Raw genomic sequence first — 16,636 nt, 5'->3', positions numbered from 1 at the left:
CAAACTATCATTTCATAGTTTCCAAAGTACCAAATGTGTCACATGAGTGAACATCGCCCTCTACCCCACACACCCGTTACTCTCACATCCACTCTGCTGTCCACCATCTGTGTGCTGGTTTCACTCTGACAGACAGATGGACGGCACATCTGTGTGCTCACATCCCCTCTCACTTCTGTCCCAGCTACACCACACTGCGTGCTCTGCGGGTCAGAGGGGTCCCAGCTGTACCCTCACTGTCGTTTCAGAGAGGAACCCCTGTTACTGATTTTACCTCACCCGGCACATGCACGCACGCACGCACGCACGCACGCACGCACACACACACACACACACACACACACACACACACACACACACACACACACACACACACACACACACACGCACACGCCACTGGGACAACAGAGCAGAGAGGCCAGGGCAGGGAGGCACTTGGCATTTGGACTGACTGAACCACAGTGAGTGAAGACAGGGGGTGAACAACCCCCCCTGAGGCCAGTGTCATTGAGGGGCAGAGCTATCCATAGGGTGCAGAGTTGGGGGTAGGGCTGGCTGGGCGGAGGGAAGGAGAGGTGGAGTGAAGGGTGTAGGGAGGAAGTGTTAGGAACAGGAGGAGCCCTGTCTGTGTCCGGAGGGAAAGGGAAAACAGCGCTGCCCGGCCTGGCCCGGCCACAGACACAGCTGGTTCCTGCCAGAGGAAGCCCCAACGGAGGCCGAGGCCTGGTGTCTACCGCTATCACAACCCAGCAGCACTGTTTACCTTCCCCTGGGGAACCACCCCTTTCACACGGTGGGGACAGGACTCACACACAGACATATACACACACACCGTGTTACAGATGCACAGTCGCGGCTCACACGGGCGCCACTGCTCTGCTTTCCCCCATGTGGACTAGAGGAGGGTTCAGGCCAGTGCACTGCCCCACAGCAGGAACAACGAGGAAACGAGGAGCCACGAGGCTAGCTGACCTCCCCCTGCCACTCACACACACACACTATTACCTCACACACTACTGTTGAGGGAGTCGGAGAAAGATAAGGAGAGATAGAGACTACTGGGTGGAGAGAAAGAGCATCGGACACAGATAATTACACAAGTCTGATGGCGCTGTGATCCATCTGAAGTGACGTGTCGTGGACGGGACAAAAGTATGAAGTAAAGGAAGAGTCATTTGAAGACTGTGTTAGCTGCATAAAGTTAAAGGGAAGTTCTGTTTTTTTTCTCTCTGTCTGGCAGCCATGTGATCTGGCTGTGCTGGGCTCATGTTCTAATCATAAAAGCCAGAGGACTCACTCTGTGATCTCCCCAGGCCTGGATGAGTCAGTCAGTCAGTCAGTGGTCAGTCAGTCAGTCAGTCAGTCAGTCAGTCAGTCAGTCAGTCAGTCAGTCAGTCAGTCAGTACCCTGAGCACACAGGAGAAAGGACATCAACCCTCCGGTCTACACACTGACCACAGAGAGAAAGAAAGATAGACCTATCAACTTGTGCGGTTTAGTGTGTCCCCTGACCAGTCAAGAGTTCTAAAACACACAGAGGACAGGACAACGTTGTGGATTATTGCTGGGGGGGAGGGGTGCAGAGAATGGCTGCCGAGGTCCACCTGGAACGGCAGAGGAGGTCTGCCGCTCCTCCCAGGGTTCCCACGGTGATGCTGACCAGTCACAGGGGGACGGTGTGCAGACGGAACCCTCACAGGCTGGAATCTGGCAACCCCAACCTGGCAACCAGGAGCCACCGCACAGCCAACCAAGGTAGGTGGTGATCCTTTTCTGTGTTATGAGAAGTACTACAGGCTGTGCCTCTGTTGGCAGCTCGCTACAGTGACGAGTGATTGTGGAGAAACTCCTGCTGTCATTTCTCCTCATTACATTGGAGTGATTGATGTGTAATCAGATTGTGTTGAGTTAGCACCACATGCTCCAGACAAGACATGGAAATTAGCTTCCTACTGTAGCTCCTGTAACTATGGTGAAACGCTTTACCAACTGTCACTTGATTTTCAAGGTCAAAGCAGACTCCAACTTGTTTTCATTACTGAAAGCATAGTTTGCTGTCAAAACCCTACACTGTAAAGACATTAGAAGTCCGGACACATATGTCCAAGTGGACTGGGAGGGAAAGGGGTTCAGGCTGGTGAGGACCTGAGGATGGGGACTTCCCTCTGGGCTTCCCCTGGCAGCTGGAGGGGCACACTTCCCTTTATTGTGTTTCTGAGGGGCTAGGGGGAGGGTGGAAGGGGAGGGGGAGAGTGGAAGGGTAGGGGGAAGGTGGAGGGTTGGAGATGCTGAGTGAGCCTCATTCATTGTCAAGCCCAGGTCAGGACCCCGAGAGACACTACTGACCCCATCAGGGCTGTTAGTTAGGTTAGTGGGGTCCCATCCCCTCACTGCCCCATACCTCTCCTCTCTGCTAGCTTCTAGCCGTCAGACCAGCACACTCAACTAGCATCACTGGCTAAGGGAGAAATATGGTGCAACACAAAGGAAATGGGAGAGTCCTTGTAATCTTAATCTCATACTTTCTTCCTTTCTCAAATCCACTCTTTCAACACTGAGAGGAGAGGATCGCTTGACTGTTTTCAAGCACACGCTGTCAACAATGTAAATGAAAATCTGGTAATTGATTAAAGTAGTGTAAACCTGGAGTAGTGCCTTTAGGTAAAAACTTCACAAATCAGTGAGGCCAGTAGCAGAGGAATGCATTAAAAGCATCAGACATTAAAGCTGTACTTTATAGACTCTAAATATTTAAAAGGGGTGCCGTCTTAGAGGAGGACTAATACCCAACATAGTGAATTACCTGCGGCAGCTCCCATTTCTTGGCAGTAATGAGCTTTGTGAACATTTCAGTGATAAGCACTCTATAATTAGGCTTAGTCATAAGCATCCCCTGTAATTCTCTGATAAAAACCCAGCAGAACTGAGGTAAACGCTGGCCCCATCCGTCAGGCTTGCCTCATGTTCCAGGGAGGAACCCATGTCCCTATAAACAACACTCTTTGTCTGATCAGGTAGTTTACCTGTTTTTTTGGGGGGGGGGTACCGTTCAGGCATCATATTTGTAATGGTCTTGTGATATTTTCTATTTGTGTGTGTCTGTGTGTGTGTGAGGCGTTATGAGACACGGCGCAGGCTTCCTGTGGGGGAGCAGATGTCGCAGGGTCAGGCACAGCTGCGGCGGATGATAACCGCAGTGGCAGGGATATGTCGGCACGCTGGCTCCTCTCCCTGTGTCTTATCACCGCGCATACAGCACACAGCACACAGCACACAGCACACCACAATGAGGAACTGCCACCCGCCAAAACACCAGCACACCCTCGCAGCCGGCCCTGAGAGAGGGGGTGGGGGGGGCAGGGAAAGGGGGGTAGAGGGAGCGAGAGAGGGAGGATGGAGGGGTAGACTGAATCTAGACAGAGACTTTGAGGGAAAAGGTGGAATGAAATCACAACGAAGCTTTTGGATTATGCCTATCGTAGGTTTCATGAACGCTCAGCTCTTCCTGATCCTCCATGGCTAGAGAAAGTCATACTGTATGCTTTATGTGCATGAGAGACATTTATGTATTTACAGTGCACACGCTCCAATGGCTACTTGTGTGTTGAGGACATCTGGCTCCAAGGTTGACATATATTCTACCCTACCTCTCTGTCTCCATCAACAACCTTATCATCCTCCATTACACAAGTGGATTGTATTACATATTGGTTATCTTAATCTCTTCACATAGATGGGTATAAAACAAGGATGATGGGGGATGGGTCTGTGACGAATATCATTGTGAAAAGAGAGAAATAGAGGGAAAGAGAGAATGTGTGAGAGAGAGAGAGAGAGAGAGAGAGAGAGAGGAGGGGAGAGAAGGGGGGGTAGAGAGAGCAGTTATCCTCTCTATTTCCTCTGCACCAGCTTTGCGGTTTCTGTGAAGAGCAGATGTTCACTACTTGATACAGTGCACCATGCCCCTCTCCTTGCTATCTTCAGTCCCAGCACTACCAACTGTCTGCACACACACATTCTCCCTCTCTCTCTCTCTCTCTCTCTCTTGCATGCCAATGTGGACACAATTGCTTGCCTGAATACATGCGGATGTATTCAGGTGCAAACAGAAAACACGGTAAATTGAGAACTTTCCACTGCTGCCCACTTGACTTTCTCTCCTGTTCCTGCATCCTGCTCTTTAGTAAACACTTCACTTTAACGAGGTGCTATTTCCTGGTCCTTTAGCAGGGCTGGTCACCAGCCACCACTGACCTCAGGGTCTCCTCTTTCACACACACTGAGATAAGCATAGTACAGTGTGTGTGTGTGTGTGTGTGTGTGTGTGTGTGTGTGTGTGTGTGTGTGTGTGTGTGTGTGTGTGTGTGTGTGTGTGTGTGTGTGTGTGTGTGTGTGTGTGTGTGTGTGTGTGTGTGTCCCCAGGCCCTGCTATGAATTAAACATCATATAGGAGAATTACTGTTTAAAAAGAAGAGAGCGTCATTTTGAGTTCAAATTCCCATCATGCTTCGATGGACTGAACGGCCACTTTACTGCACGATTGCAAATAGAATGTCAGAGGGTCTATGGATGCAATTTGTAAAACCAGCATCAAACGTGTGCTTGACTAGATGGAGCAATGATCCGTTGCGCCATGCTACATTACAGCAGGGGAGCTCTCTCCTCCTGTGTTGTCTATTCTCAGGCATCATCTGATGACTCTTACGATGACTCTCAAGATGACTTTAAGACGCTGACGACGCTGATATAACAGCCGTAGCATAACACGCAGCTTCCGCGGTCATACCATCTCAAAATATCAAACTTCAATGTGAACATTTGTACTGCGAAAAGCTTTCGCTGCACCTGCAATAACACCTGCTAAATATGTGCACGTGACCAATCAAATGGAATTTGATTTGATTTGACATTCCCATTGCCACACCAGTGCAATGGGTTGCATCAGAAAAAGTGTGCTAACAAACACACAGTATAATCCTGAGCGTGTTACATTTTTTTCATTTAGAGGGAAAGAGACTATTTTGTTTTAACCGCTTCTCCCCAAAATCATTTACTTTTACATTGATGCCTTTAATGGCAACTCAATAGCAGCGTCCACTGAATGTGGATCCAAGCAGCAGAGCACAATGGAGCTGCGTTCCTTTCAGACGAGAGGCACAGCAGCCCTTATCTCTTTTCAACACGCCAGCCTGCGACTGGAGCGAGAGGAAAGGATTTACAATGTGTGAGTGGAGGAAATGCTCCAGTCCAGACCTCTGTGAATTCTCTCCCTGTAGAGCCTCCGCTGTCCCGTGTGTCCCCGGTCTGTCACAGAGACCTTCATTACCATACCTACACAATGATCAGCCCCTCAATCTACCCCTGCGCATCTCAGACCAGTCCTCCACCACCATCAGATACAGGCAACGCAACGAGGTGGAGAGAACAAAAGAAAGACAGGGAAGAAAGAAAGAGAGAAAGAGAGAGGAGACAAAGCCAGGTCATTTGTGTTCATTAATGCCATCAAAGGGAAGTCAGGGTCTGAAGACGAGTGTCAGGAAACGAGGGAGTTCAGTTCATTGCGAGCGATAAATATAGTTCCCACCTTGTGTTTCTGTTGTGGGGATGAGTTATCAGACGCGCCACATGGAGGGTCATCCCATCCAACACATCACCCAACAAAAGACAAAATTAAGAAAAGAATGAGGGGCTGTCATTTGGGGAGCTGACAAGCCGTCTGCCCGTATTCCCAGAGGAGAATAGCATGCCGTCAATCATAATGCTATCATGGTGACAGGAATCCTTTTTGGTTTCACCCCATGCCCCACACACTGTCACTCACGGTCCCCCCTACTCACCCATCACCTCTCCAACATCCGGTATTATTTTTTCTAAATAAACAAAAATACCTCGGTAAACATAAAGATATTCAATCTAAAGCATACCTTTACGTTCAGTTGTACACACGCACGCGCACACACACGCGCACGCGCACACACACACACACACACACACACACACACACAGTGTGTGTGGCCCTCAGATGGACCTGCAGGGCCAGCACAGGCAAGGCTATAACTCCCCAGCAGGAGAGAGAGAGAGGGGCTATAAACACTCCATCAAGTCCTGGGGCGATCCACCATCCATCTCCTTGACAACCCAAATCCCAGGATGCCACATGGAACCCCTGATAGGACTCTGATGGGTTACTTGAATTTGGGGAATGTGTGAGGGTGTGTACGCGTGTCTGGGTGTGTGTGTTTAATTCTCCCACCATTCTAAGCCCAATGCAGCAGTTATAGTGTTGGTGTCTGAATTATTAAAACAGCCAAGGTAAATATTGAGAAATTGGTTCTCTTCAGAAATGCATGGATTGGTGTATGTATATACAACACACAACTAGCTCTCTCTCTCTTTCTCGAGAAATCCTAGATCTTTTAGACCTGGCCTGAATATGTTTCCAAATCTGAGTGAGGCAGACAGAGCTGTAGGATCTCGGATTCATCTTAAGGCTGCTCACTGGATGGATCAGTCTTTGATATGGTAGATAGAGAATCATAGCAGCTGTCATAAAGAGAAGAAAAAATGGATGGAAAGTACTGTACAATATACCTTATCAGTTCTCCCCCCAACTGAGAGCAATCATTTTAGGCCACAACACACTCACTCACTCCAGTCCCTTATGCTTGGTTATGATGGCGGATAGAGATCCCTGTTCCTACTGGTTGGCTTATGGGTCTGTGGCCATTCACTAATCATATCAATTATCATAAAGATTATCATTGTGATGGATTACCTCCAACTGTATAACCTGTTTGACATCTGAGATGGTCAGTAATACACAGGAACAACTCATCCCCTTTAGGCAGTTCCCCTTACCTGTATCTGAGAGGACACCTCACACTCCGGACACCTGACAGGCTGGTGAGACAGGACACACTGGATAGCAGCTGTCTCTGTGTACTCTTGACTGACTTTGTTAGTTCTGTAGACATAGTAGAGGTGAGGAGGAGAGTGTTTGTTTTGTCTTCAGTAGGCTACCCCTCTTCCTCCGTGTCTGCAACAAAGCGTAAAGGGCTGTGTGTGTAGAATTCTCAGCTAGTGAAACCAGATGAACCTGGCAGATATGACGTCATCGTTTTAGCACAAAGTTGTTCAACTATGGCGCGCGGGGGTTCAACGCATCAATAAATGAGCACCATTTACTTTGAGAATTTTTCCCATTTCCGGCGTCTGGGAGCTACAATTGGGATAGGCCACTGTGCTAATGCAAATAGGCCTACACGGTAGGTAAACGCAAAGCCATCATATGTATGCAGATAGCCCTACCACCTATGCCGTTACAAAAAAATACAGCATTAACTCAAATACACACACACTATGAGGATGTCGGATGACCGTAGAACAGTAGCACTATGGTGTTTGCCTGCAGATTCTGGAGGTGCAAATCCAACATCTGACTATAGTATTTTTTACAGACACCTTTCAGCCAAAAGCACCTTTTGTGATAGCTACTGCACACCGTTATTGAAACAAATATTTTTTAATCTATTTAGTTGTCTATCACTTGCATTCTTTGGTGAAAATGAATAAATGCTGCCTTGACCATGGGCGAAAGTGTCGGGGGAACAAGATTAGGCCTCCCTAGGCTAAAGCAGAAATCTTGTATTTATTTTTCTACCATTGTCTATTGAGTAGTTCGAGGAAAATGTCCACTGATTGTCAAGCGTCTGAACGAGCAGTTAATTGTGAGGCCATTGGTAGAAATTATGAGATGATGTTGATGGCATTGCATGGGGAGATTGCCTAGGCGACGAGTGAGGTGGTTTTGGAGCTGGCGTGTGCTGATGTGAGGAAACAGCGGCCCCCTTGGGTAGACATGGGGAAAATTATTCTCTATGGGGAAAATGTCAAGACAATATAGAATGCATACCTGGTATTATCGCCTACTGTAGGCGCCCGTATTTACACTTTATCAAACCCCTCTGACCATTTGATGTCGGCTATATCTCCTAAACTAAAGTTAGGCTAACTTAACATTAGGCTACAAATATTCGTTGTTTCTTTGCACATAAAATAGGCCTATGACAGTGAAGAGAGTTAATAAATCCAACCGGGCTGAAGTAAAAACCTCACGTGGGGAATACATTGTATTTCTAGAATTTACAAAAGAACATGATGTAAACTTCTGCACTTGTTTTGCGTATAAATCAATAGCCTATATGTGTCAATGTGTGTGTGCATGAGGTCATAGTTCCATGAGTTTCAACATGCGGGGGAAAAAATGACAATATGGAGATAAGACGCGTGCTGTCAATTGTCAATGCTATTGCAGAAACGAGCAGAAAGGTGGCTGTCAACTCGTAGGTCTAAGGAGAGAGAAAGAGAGGGAGAGAGAGAGCGAGAGAGAGAGGTTAGGAGCTCCGTACGCATCCTGCTCCAGATGGTGATTTAAACGCAGACAGAAGGCTACAGAGGGATAGAGAGAATCACAAGACTGCACACTAGACCCGCGAGCTCAAAATAATCGAAAACTACCAAATGAACCAAAACACGAAATGAGCGACAACAAAGACAACCATTTTTAGGCGCTCGAAATATAATGAAAGATTTTTACTGACTGGAGTTGACAACAGCATCTCAAGCCATTTGTTTCAGTGGAATGAGCGGTCCTCGATGCCTGAACAGTTGGATCGGTTGGCAATGACGGTCTGAGAAGCGTGGTGTCTGCTGAGCAAAATCGAGTGATTCATTCGGCATTGACATGATCAAACAACGGGAGACTCATTTTACGGATGTATAAAGACTTGATATTGTCAAGTCATTTGGACTACTGTGTGCCAAACAACGGTTTCAAAGTCGTCTACCGAGGAGTAGCATTTGGAACAAGAGGATCCATGCCCAAATGAATTTCATATTTTTTACATTGGATGTAGCCTACGGCGCGCATCGGACAAGGATTTGTGAAGTAGTCTATTTTCTCTGACAATTTTAAGATTACACAAAATATTTATATTTTGTATCAGTTTGGCGACGGTGAGCACAAATGTTAATACATATCTGAATCAACTATCACTGTGGTTTCTTTACTGTATTAGCCTATCCTTGCTAACAGAACATTAGATCTAAAGCAGCTCACATTTAGATAACGAAGAGAAGTTGTGATTTCACCCCCCCAAAATCCAGATAAACTGTTGGTTTTTACCATCGAAAACGGACAGTAAACCAAAGACTTCTATGTAACTAAAGGATCACAAAGCTCTGTCTAGCTTTGCGATATAGTTTTCAATTTATATCTAAGAAGTGAATTACCTCATCATTTATTGAACCGAAAAGTCAACAACACCGCTTTGAATCCAAAGGAAACAAAATTATATATTTTTTTGACTGTAAAAGTGTCGAATTGATCATTTTTTTCTCTCTCTCTCAATATCTTTCATTATCAAAGAGAAGGAATAACACCTTTATGAATTGTGTTCAATATCTCCGAAGGCTTTATCCTTTCTTTCAAATAATGAGGATCGGGGCGTTATAATCGTCATTATTTGGCCTGGATTATCTTCGCTGCAATTACCTCAGCTTGAACCCGACCTTCACAAAGTAAGTCACACTATTAGGCTTCATGTTTGTTGCAAATTATACATTCTAATTGTGTGCTTGTTTGATGCGAGAGATACGTTTGGACACGGTTGCTTCTGGCATGAAGCACGAAGCACATATTGCATATTATTTTGTAGCCTATTTTGTACTCTTTGATTTTTACACTTATTTTATGAACTATAGCCTCGGCTAGATGGTGAGGTTGGGTGATAATCACTATTAAGATAAGTAGCATAGCATAGTAAAGACGTGATTTTACATGTCCCTGATGTTAACATAGCTGCATAAATGATTATGCAGATCTTTAATTATAACCAATACTCTTCCAATATTATGTTAAATAACATGTACAAAGTTAGATTTTCAAGGGCAATAATGCAATTCCCTTATCGATTAGAAATAATGCGTTATTATACCGTTTTTCTTGACTTAAAAAAAAAATAAAGCTGTTGACTCCTACTTTCGTTGTTCAGGTTTTCCGCATTGTCAGCTATTTTTACAGGAACTTTCATTCATGTTATTAAACTGTAAACATTAGTGTTCAGTATAGTTTCAGTGCTTTCCCATTGATGGTGTTGAATCAACATGTTTCCATTTGAATGGTTTTATTTTGACACAGACACTGCAGTCGATGTGGCCTGTTGGATGATGGTTCTCTTATTTGGAAAAACATTTGAAAAAATTATAGGCTAAAACAATTGTGCTGAAGTAGAATTTGTGATGAAGAGGCAACAACGTATCAGCCAACTTGAACGCATTGTAGCTTCGATAAGCCATGTCAGACACTTGACAAGACAACTTTTCATATGTCTATAATATTAATGGTAGACTAGTATCAATAACTAGTAGGCATATTTCATCGCAAACAACAGAGAAGTTAAAACGTGTATACGTCGATATAAATACAGGCTATGTATTTTAGCACATTTCCTAGCAACGTTTGTTTATAGCAAATGTTGGGCCATAAGACGTCTGCCTTCCTCGATACAGGTGGTCTGTTGATAAATTCGTTCTCCCAGATATAGTAGTTAATTAAACTAACGGAACACGATGTGGTGTTTCTGCTGGTACATATGAGAGCACGCGAAGCTCCTTGTGTGATAGAACACGGAGGCGTAAATATACAGTTGTTGGGTCGGGTTGTGGTTTTTAGGGCTTTGTACTCTAGCATCTCTTGTGTCTTCTTCCTGTGATGGCACCTGTACCTCACCACAACTCCCACACCAAAGTACCGACTGAAAGTAGTAATGCGTTTGGATCGTAGGCGTCAGCCTTGGTTTTCTTTTGATATCTTGTGGGCGCCTTCCTTGAGTGATACGTGATTGAACGAAGGAACGATGCATGTTCAAAGTATTCGGACCAGGCCCTGCCCTGTTGTCATAAATCAGTGGAAGGGGCAGTAAATAACCTACATCTCATGGGCTGTGATATATGATTTTATTTTATATATTTATACTATATTATCATGTGTTACAGAGGCATGGTAGATTATGTATTGCACACAAACTGAATGGGCCAAACCGTTTCTAGAAGCCTAGGCTAACATGTGAACATAACCTGGAATAACCTGATCATCTCCCATGGTGTGAAATTCTGGAATAGGTGGCCTGGAATTGAAAGGCATCTCTCACCTCTCTTTCCCCCTTCAGCTGCACGTGAAACCCCCCCTTCAGCACATGCACTTACGCCAATCTCCTGGGTGTGATGATCAGACTCCACAGTGGGTCAATTGCCAGATATTCAATTCACAAAAACGGCGCCTCTCAGTTTTAAGGCCAGAAAATGCAATATGGAGCTGGTGTCTGTGCCAGCCAGGATAATGAGTGAGCAGAACAGTATTGGGCATCAGAGAGTAGAAGAAGAGCACATCGATGAGACTGCCTATTGGTATTGCTGCCAGACAGACAAAGTAACAACATTTCTCTAGCCTAGTGAAAGAGAAAATTAATTGGGTTGGAAGCAATATTATTTGATGAAACATCTCAAACTAAATACAATTAGAAGACATTCTAAACTAGATATACACTGAGTATGCCAAACATTAGGAACACCTTCCTAATATTCCAGTTGCACCCAACCCCATTTTGCCCTCAGAACAACCTCAGTTTGTCGGGGCATGGACTCTACAGGGTGTCGAAAGCGTTCCACAGGGATGCTGGCCTATGTTGACTGCAATGCTTCCCACGGTTGTGTCAAGTTGGCTGGATGTCCTTTGGGTGGTGGACCATTCTTGATATACACAGGAAACTGTTGGAGGTGAAAAACCCAGCAGCGTTGCAGTTCTTGACACAAGCGGTGCGGCTGGCACCTACTCACATACCCCGTTCAAAGGCGCTTAAATCCTTTGCCTATTCGCCGATTCAATTGAGACATACACAATCCACGTCTCAATTGTCTCCTCCCGTTCATCTACACTGATTGAAGTGGATCGAACAGATGACATCAATAAGGGATCATAGCGTTCACCTGGATTCACCTGGTCAGTCTATGCCATGGAAAGAGCAGGTGTTCTTAATGTTTTGTATACTCAGTGTATAAAAGATGAATAAATATAACTTAAAGAAAGATTACTCTGTGTAGATGACTCATCTTGGCCAAAAAGTCACTCACTTGAGCCTGCATGAACTCTGATATCCATCAGTGGATTCTTCTCTGTCAAAACAGAGGACATTTTCTCTGACATCACATGAATTGACTATTTAATTGGCCCTGGCGGTAAAGATCAGCTGAATAATTGAACAGCTGATAACAGACAGACAATAGATGGAGAGATCCAAAGGTGAAACCACACTACAGCCGTTCAGCATTACCGCACATTACCACCAAACATCCCCACCGCCCGCCACTCTTCTCCAAAGGCAGATGTCCCCACTTCATCATTAAGTGCCTCTCTTAAAGAAAACCATTCATTACCCCACTGGAGTTTATTCCGTCTCTGCTACTAACACACTCATATGGATGTCTCCCTCCCGTTTAATGGGCAGATGGAAAAATACCACAGGAGAAGAAAAAAAGTTTTTTAAAAGAGATACGTGCTCTTGTGCCAAAGCCACATGCCAATAGAGAGATGTTGTTGTGCAGTGATGGAGTCTCACCGGCCTCCTCTGGACAGAAGCAGAGAGGCAGACCATGCAGTGATGGAGTCTCACCGGCCTCCTCTGGACAGAAGCAGAGAGGCAGACCATGCAGTGATGGAGTCTCACCGGCCTCCCCTGGACAGAAGCAGAGAGGCAGACCATGCAGTGATGGAGTCTCACCGGCCTCCTCTGGACAGAAGCAGAGAGGCAGACCATGCCGTGATGGAGTCTCACCGGCCTCCCCTGGACAGAAGCAGAGAGGCAGACCATGCAGTGATGGAGTCTCACCGGCCTCCTCTGGACAGAAGCAGAGAGGCAGACCATGCAGTGATGGAGTCTCACCGGCCTCCTCTGGACAGAAGCAGAGAGGCAGACCATGCAGTGATGGAGTCTCAACGGCCTCCTCTGGACAGAAGCAGAGAGGCAGACCATGCAGTGATGGAGTCTCACCGGCCTCCTCTGGACAGAAGCAGAGAGGCAGACCATGCAGTGATGGAGTCTCACCGGCCTCCTCTGGACAGAAGCAGAGAGGCAGACCATGCAGTGATGGAGTCTCACCGGCCTCCTCTGGACAGAAGCAGAGAGGCAGACCATGCAGTGATGGAGTCTCAACGGCCTCCCCTGGACAGAAGCAGAGAGGCAGACCATGCAGTGATGGAGTCTCACCGGCCTCCCCTGGACAGAAGCAGAGAGGCAGACCATGCAGTGATGGAGTCTCAACGGCCTCCCCTGGACAGAAGCAGAGAGGCAGACCATGCAGTGCGTAGCTCGCAGGCTGCTGCCTGACAAACACCAGTCCTCATAGACCCTAAGAGCCCCACTTTGAGGCATCATAACTCACCCCACAGTGGTAACAGAAACATACTGAAGCTATGACCAGGGGGTTATATAATATTATAAACCGGGTGGTTCGAGCCCTGAATGCTGATTGGCTGAAAGCTGTGGTATATCAGACCGTATACCACGGGTATGACATTTACTTTTACTGTTCTAATTATGCTGGTAACCAGTAACCCTCAGGGGTTTGTGGTATATGACCAATATACCACTGCTAAGGGCTGTATCCATAAGAACAGTGGTATATTGGCCATATACCACACCCCCTCGTGCATTGCTTAACTCTAGGATCGTAGTCAAGCATGTGAACTGGAATAAAATGTGAGTTGCATACTGTATTTAAAAAAATACAGATTATTTGTGACATTCACTTAGTTACACAGGAGAGCGTCCTTATTGGTCACTCATGGCAGGGTAGGCCATGTTGTTTGTTTAAGGTGATAGTGTCTGTTGCCTGGTCCCCATGTCGGTTGGTTTGCCAGGTGACAATATCACAGCACAGTGACCTGCAGCCGGAGTGTGGTGGGGAGCGGGGTGGGGAGCGTGGTGGGGAGTATGGTGGGGAGCGGGGTGGGGAGCATGGTGGGGAGCGGGGTGAGAAGTGGGGTGGGGAGCGGGGTGGGGAGCATGGTGGGGAGCGGGGTGAGAAGTGTGGTGGGGAGCGTGGTGGGGAGTGGGGTGGGGAGCATGGTGGGGAGCGGGGTGAGAAGTGGGGTGGGGAGCGTGTGGGGAGTGGGGTGGGGAGCGGGGTGAGAAGTGGGGTGGGGAGCAGGGTGGGGAGCATGGTGGGGAGCGGGGTGAGAAGTGGGGTGGGGAGCGGGGTGGGGAGCGGGGTGAGAAGTGTGGTGGGGAGCGTGGTGGGGGTGGGGTGGGGAGCATGGTGGGGAGCGGGGTGGGGTGCGTGGTGGGGAGCGGGGTGGGGTGCGTGGTGGGGAGCGGGGTGGGGAGCATGGTGGGGAGCGTGTGGTGGGAAGTGCATGGTGGGGAGCATGGTGGGGAGCGTGGTGGCGAGTGGGGTGGGGAGCATGGTGGGGAGCGGGGTGAGAAGTGTGGTGGGGAGCGTGGTGGGGAGTGGGATGGGGAGCATGGTGGGGATCGGGGTGGGGTGCGTGGTGGGAGCGGGGTGGGGTGCGTGGTGGGGAGCGGGGTGGGGTGCGTGGTGGGGAGCGGGGTGGGGAGCGGGGTGGGGAGCATGGTGGGAGCGGGGTGAGAAGTGTGGTGGGGAGCATGGTGGGGAGCATGGTGGGGAGCGTGGTGGCGAGTGGGGTGGGGAGCATGGTGGGGAGCGGGGTGAGAAGTGGGGTGGGGAGCATAGTGGGGAGCGGGGTGAGAAGTGGGGTGGGGAGCATGGTGAGAAGTGTGGTGGGGAGTGTGGTGGGGAGCATGGTGGGGAGCGGGGTGGGGAGCAGGGTGGGGAGCGTGGTGGGGAGCGGGGTGGGGAGCGGGGTGAGAAGTGTGGTGGGGAGCGGGGTGAGAAGTGTGGTGGGGAGCGGGGTGAGAAGTGTGGTGGGGAGTATGGTGGGGAGCAGGGTGAGAAGTGTGGTGGGGAGTATGGTGGGGAGCAGGGTGAGAAGTGTGGTGGGGAGTATGGTGGGGAGCGTGGTGGGGAGTATGGTGGGAGCGGGGTGAGAAGTGTGGTGGGGAGTATGGTGGGGAGCGTGGTGGGGAGAGTGGTGGGGAGTATGGTGGGGAGCGGGGTGAGAAGTGTGGTGGGGAGTGTGGTGGGGAGCAGGGTGAGAAGTGTGGTGGGGAGTATGGTGGGGAGCGGGGTGAGAAGTGTGGTGGGGAGTATGGTGGGGAGTGTGGTGAGGAGCAGGGTGAGAAGTGTGGTGGGGAGTATGGTGGGGAGCGGGGTGAGAAGTGTGGTGGGGAGCGGGGTGTGAAGTGTGGTGGGGAGCGGGGTGTGAAGTGTGGTGGGGAGCGGGGTGAGAAGTGTGGTGGGGAGCGGGGTGAGAAGTGTGGTGGGGAGCGGGGTGAGAAGTGTGGTGGGGAGCGGGGTGAGAAGTGTGGTGGGGAGCGGGGTGAGAAGTGTGGTGGGGAGCGGGGTGAGAAGTGTGGTGGGGAGTGGGTGAGAAGTGTGGTGGGGAGTATGGTGGGGAGCAGGGTGAGAAGTGTGGTGGGGAGCGTGGTGGGAGCGGGGTGAGAAGTGTGGTGGGAGCGGGGTGAGAAGTGTGGTGGGGAGTATGGTGGGGAGCGTGGTGGGGAGTGTGGTGGGGAGCGGGGTGAGAAGTGTGGTGGGGAGTATGGTGGGGAGCGTGGTGGGGAGCAGGGTGAGAAGTGTGGTGGGGAGTGTGGTGGGGAGCGTGGTGGGGAGTGTGGTGGGGAGCGTGGTGGGGAGCGTGGTATGGGTATGGTGGGGAGCGGGGTGAGAAGTGTGGTGGGGAGTATGGTGGGGAGCGGGGTGAGAACTGTGGTGGGGAGTATGGTGGGGAGCGTGGTGGGGAGCAGGGTGAGAAGTGTGGTGGGGAGTATGGTGGGGAGCGGGGTGAGAAGTGTGGTGGGGAGTATGGTGGGGAGCAGGGTGAGAAGTGTGGTGGGGAGCGTGGTGGGGAGCGGGGTGAGAAGTGTGGTGGGGAGTATGGTGGGGAGTGTGGTGGGGAGCAGGGTGAGAAGTGTGGTGGGGAGTATGGTGGGGAGCGGGGTGAGAAGTGTGGTGGGGAGTATGGTGGGGAGCGTGGTGGGGAGCAGGGTGAGAAGTGTGGTGGGGAGTGTGGTGGGGAGCGTGGTGGGGAGTGTGGTGGGGAGCGTGGTGGGGAGCGTGGTGGGGAGCGGGGTGGGGAGTGTGGTGGGGAGCGTGGTGGGGAGTATGGTGGGGAGCGGGGTGAGAAGTGTGGTGGGGAGTGTGGTGGGGAGCGTGGTGGGGAGCGTGGTGGGGAGTATGGTGGGGAGCGTGGTGGGGAGCGGGGTGAGAAGTGTGGTATGGAGTATGGTGGGGAGCGGGGTGAGAAGTGTGGTGGGAGCGGGGTGAGAACTGTGGTGGGGAGTATGGTGGGGAGCGTGGTGGGGAGCAGGGTGAGAAGTGTGGTGGGGAGTATGGTGGGGAGCGGGGTGAGAAGTGTGGTGGGGAGTATGGTGGGGAGCGTGGTGGGGAGCAGGGTGAAGTGTGGTGGGGAGCGTGGTGGGGAGCGGGGTGAAGTGTGGTG

General features: G+C 49.5%; 1 protein-coding gene across 6 annotated transcripts in view; it reads left to right on the top strand.

The window, feature by feature from the left end:
- Positions 1-762: 762 nt before the first annotated feature.
- cbfa2t3 (CBFA2/RUNX1 partner transcriptional co-repressor 3) overlaps positions 763-16,636 on the top strand; it is a 63,024-nt gene continuing 47,150 nt past the window's right edge. For 2 of the 6 annotated variants that reach the window (XM_052462118.1, XM_052462121.1), the window contains exon 1: positions 763-1,759. In XM_052462118.1, coding sequence (XP_052318078.1) covers positions 1,587-1,759 — 173 coding nt within the window. In that variant the 5' untranslated portion in view covers positions 763-1,586. Of the gene's footprint in view, positions 1,760-8,111; positions 9,016-9,471; positions 9,580-16,636 lie in introns of those variants that run through there. The other 4 variants (XM_052462122.1, XM_052462117.1, XM_052462120.1 and 1 more) reach the window with 4 other exon arrangements.

This window comes from Oncorhynchus keta, chromosome 14, assembly GCF_023373465.1.
Source record: "Oncorhynchus keta strain PuntledgeMale-10-30-2019 chromosome 14, Oket_V2, whole genome shotgun sequence".
NCBI lineage: Eukaryota > Metazoa > Chordata > Actinopteri > Salmoniformes > Salmonidae > Oncorhynchus > Oncorhynchus keta.
This window is presented reverse-complemented; position numbering and strand designations above follow the sequence as displayed.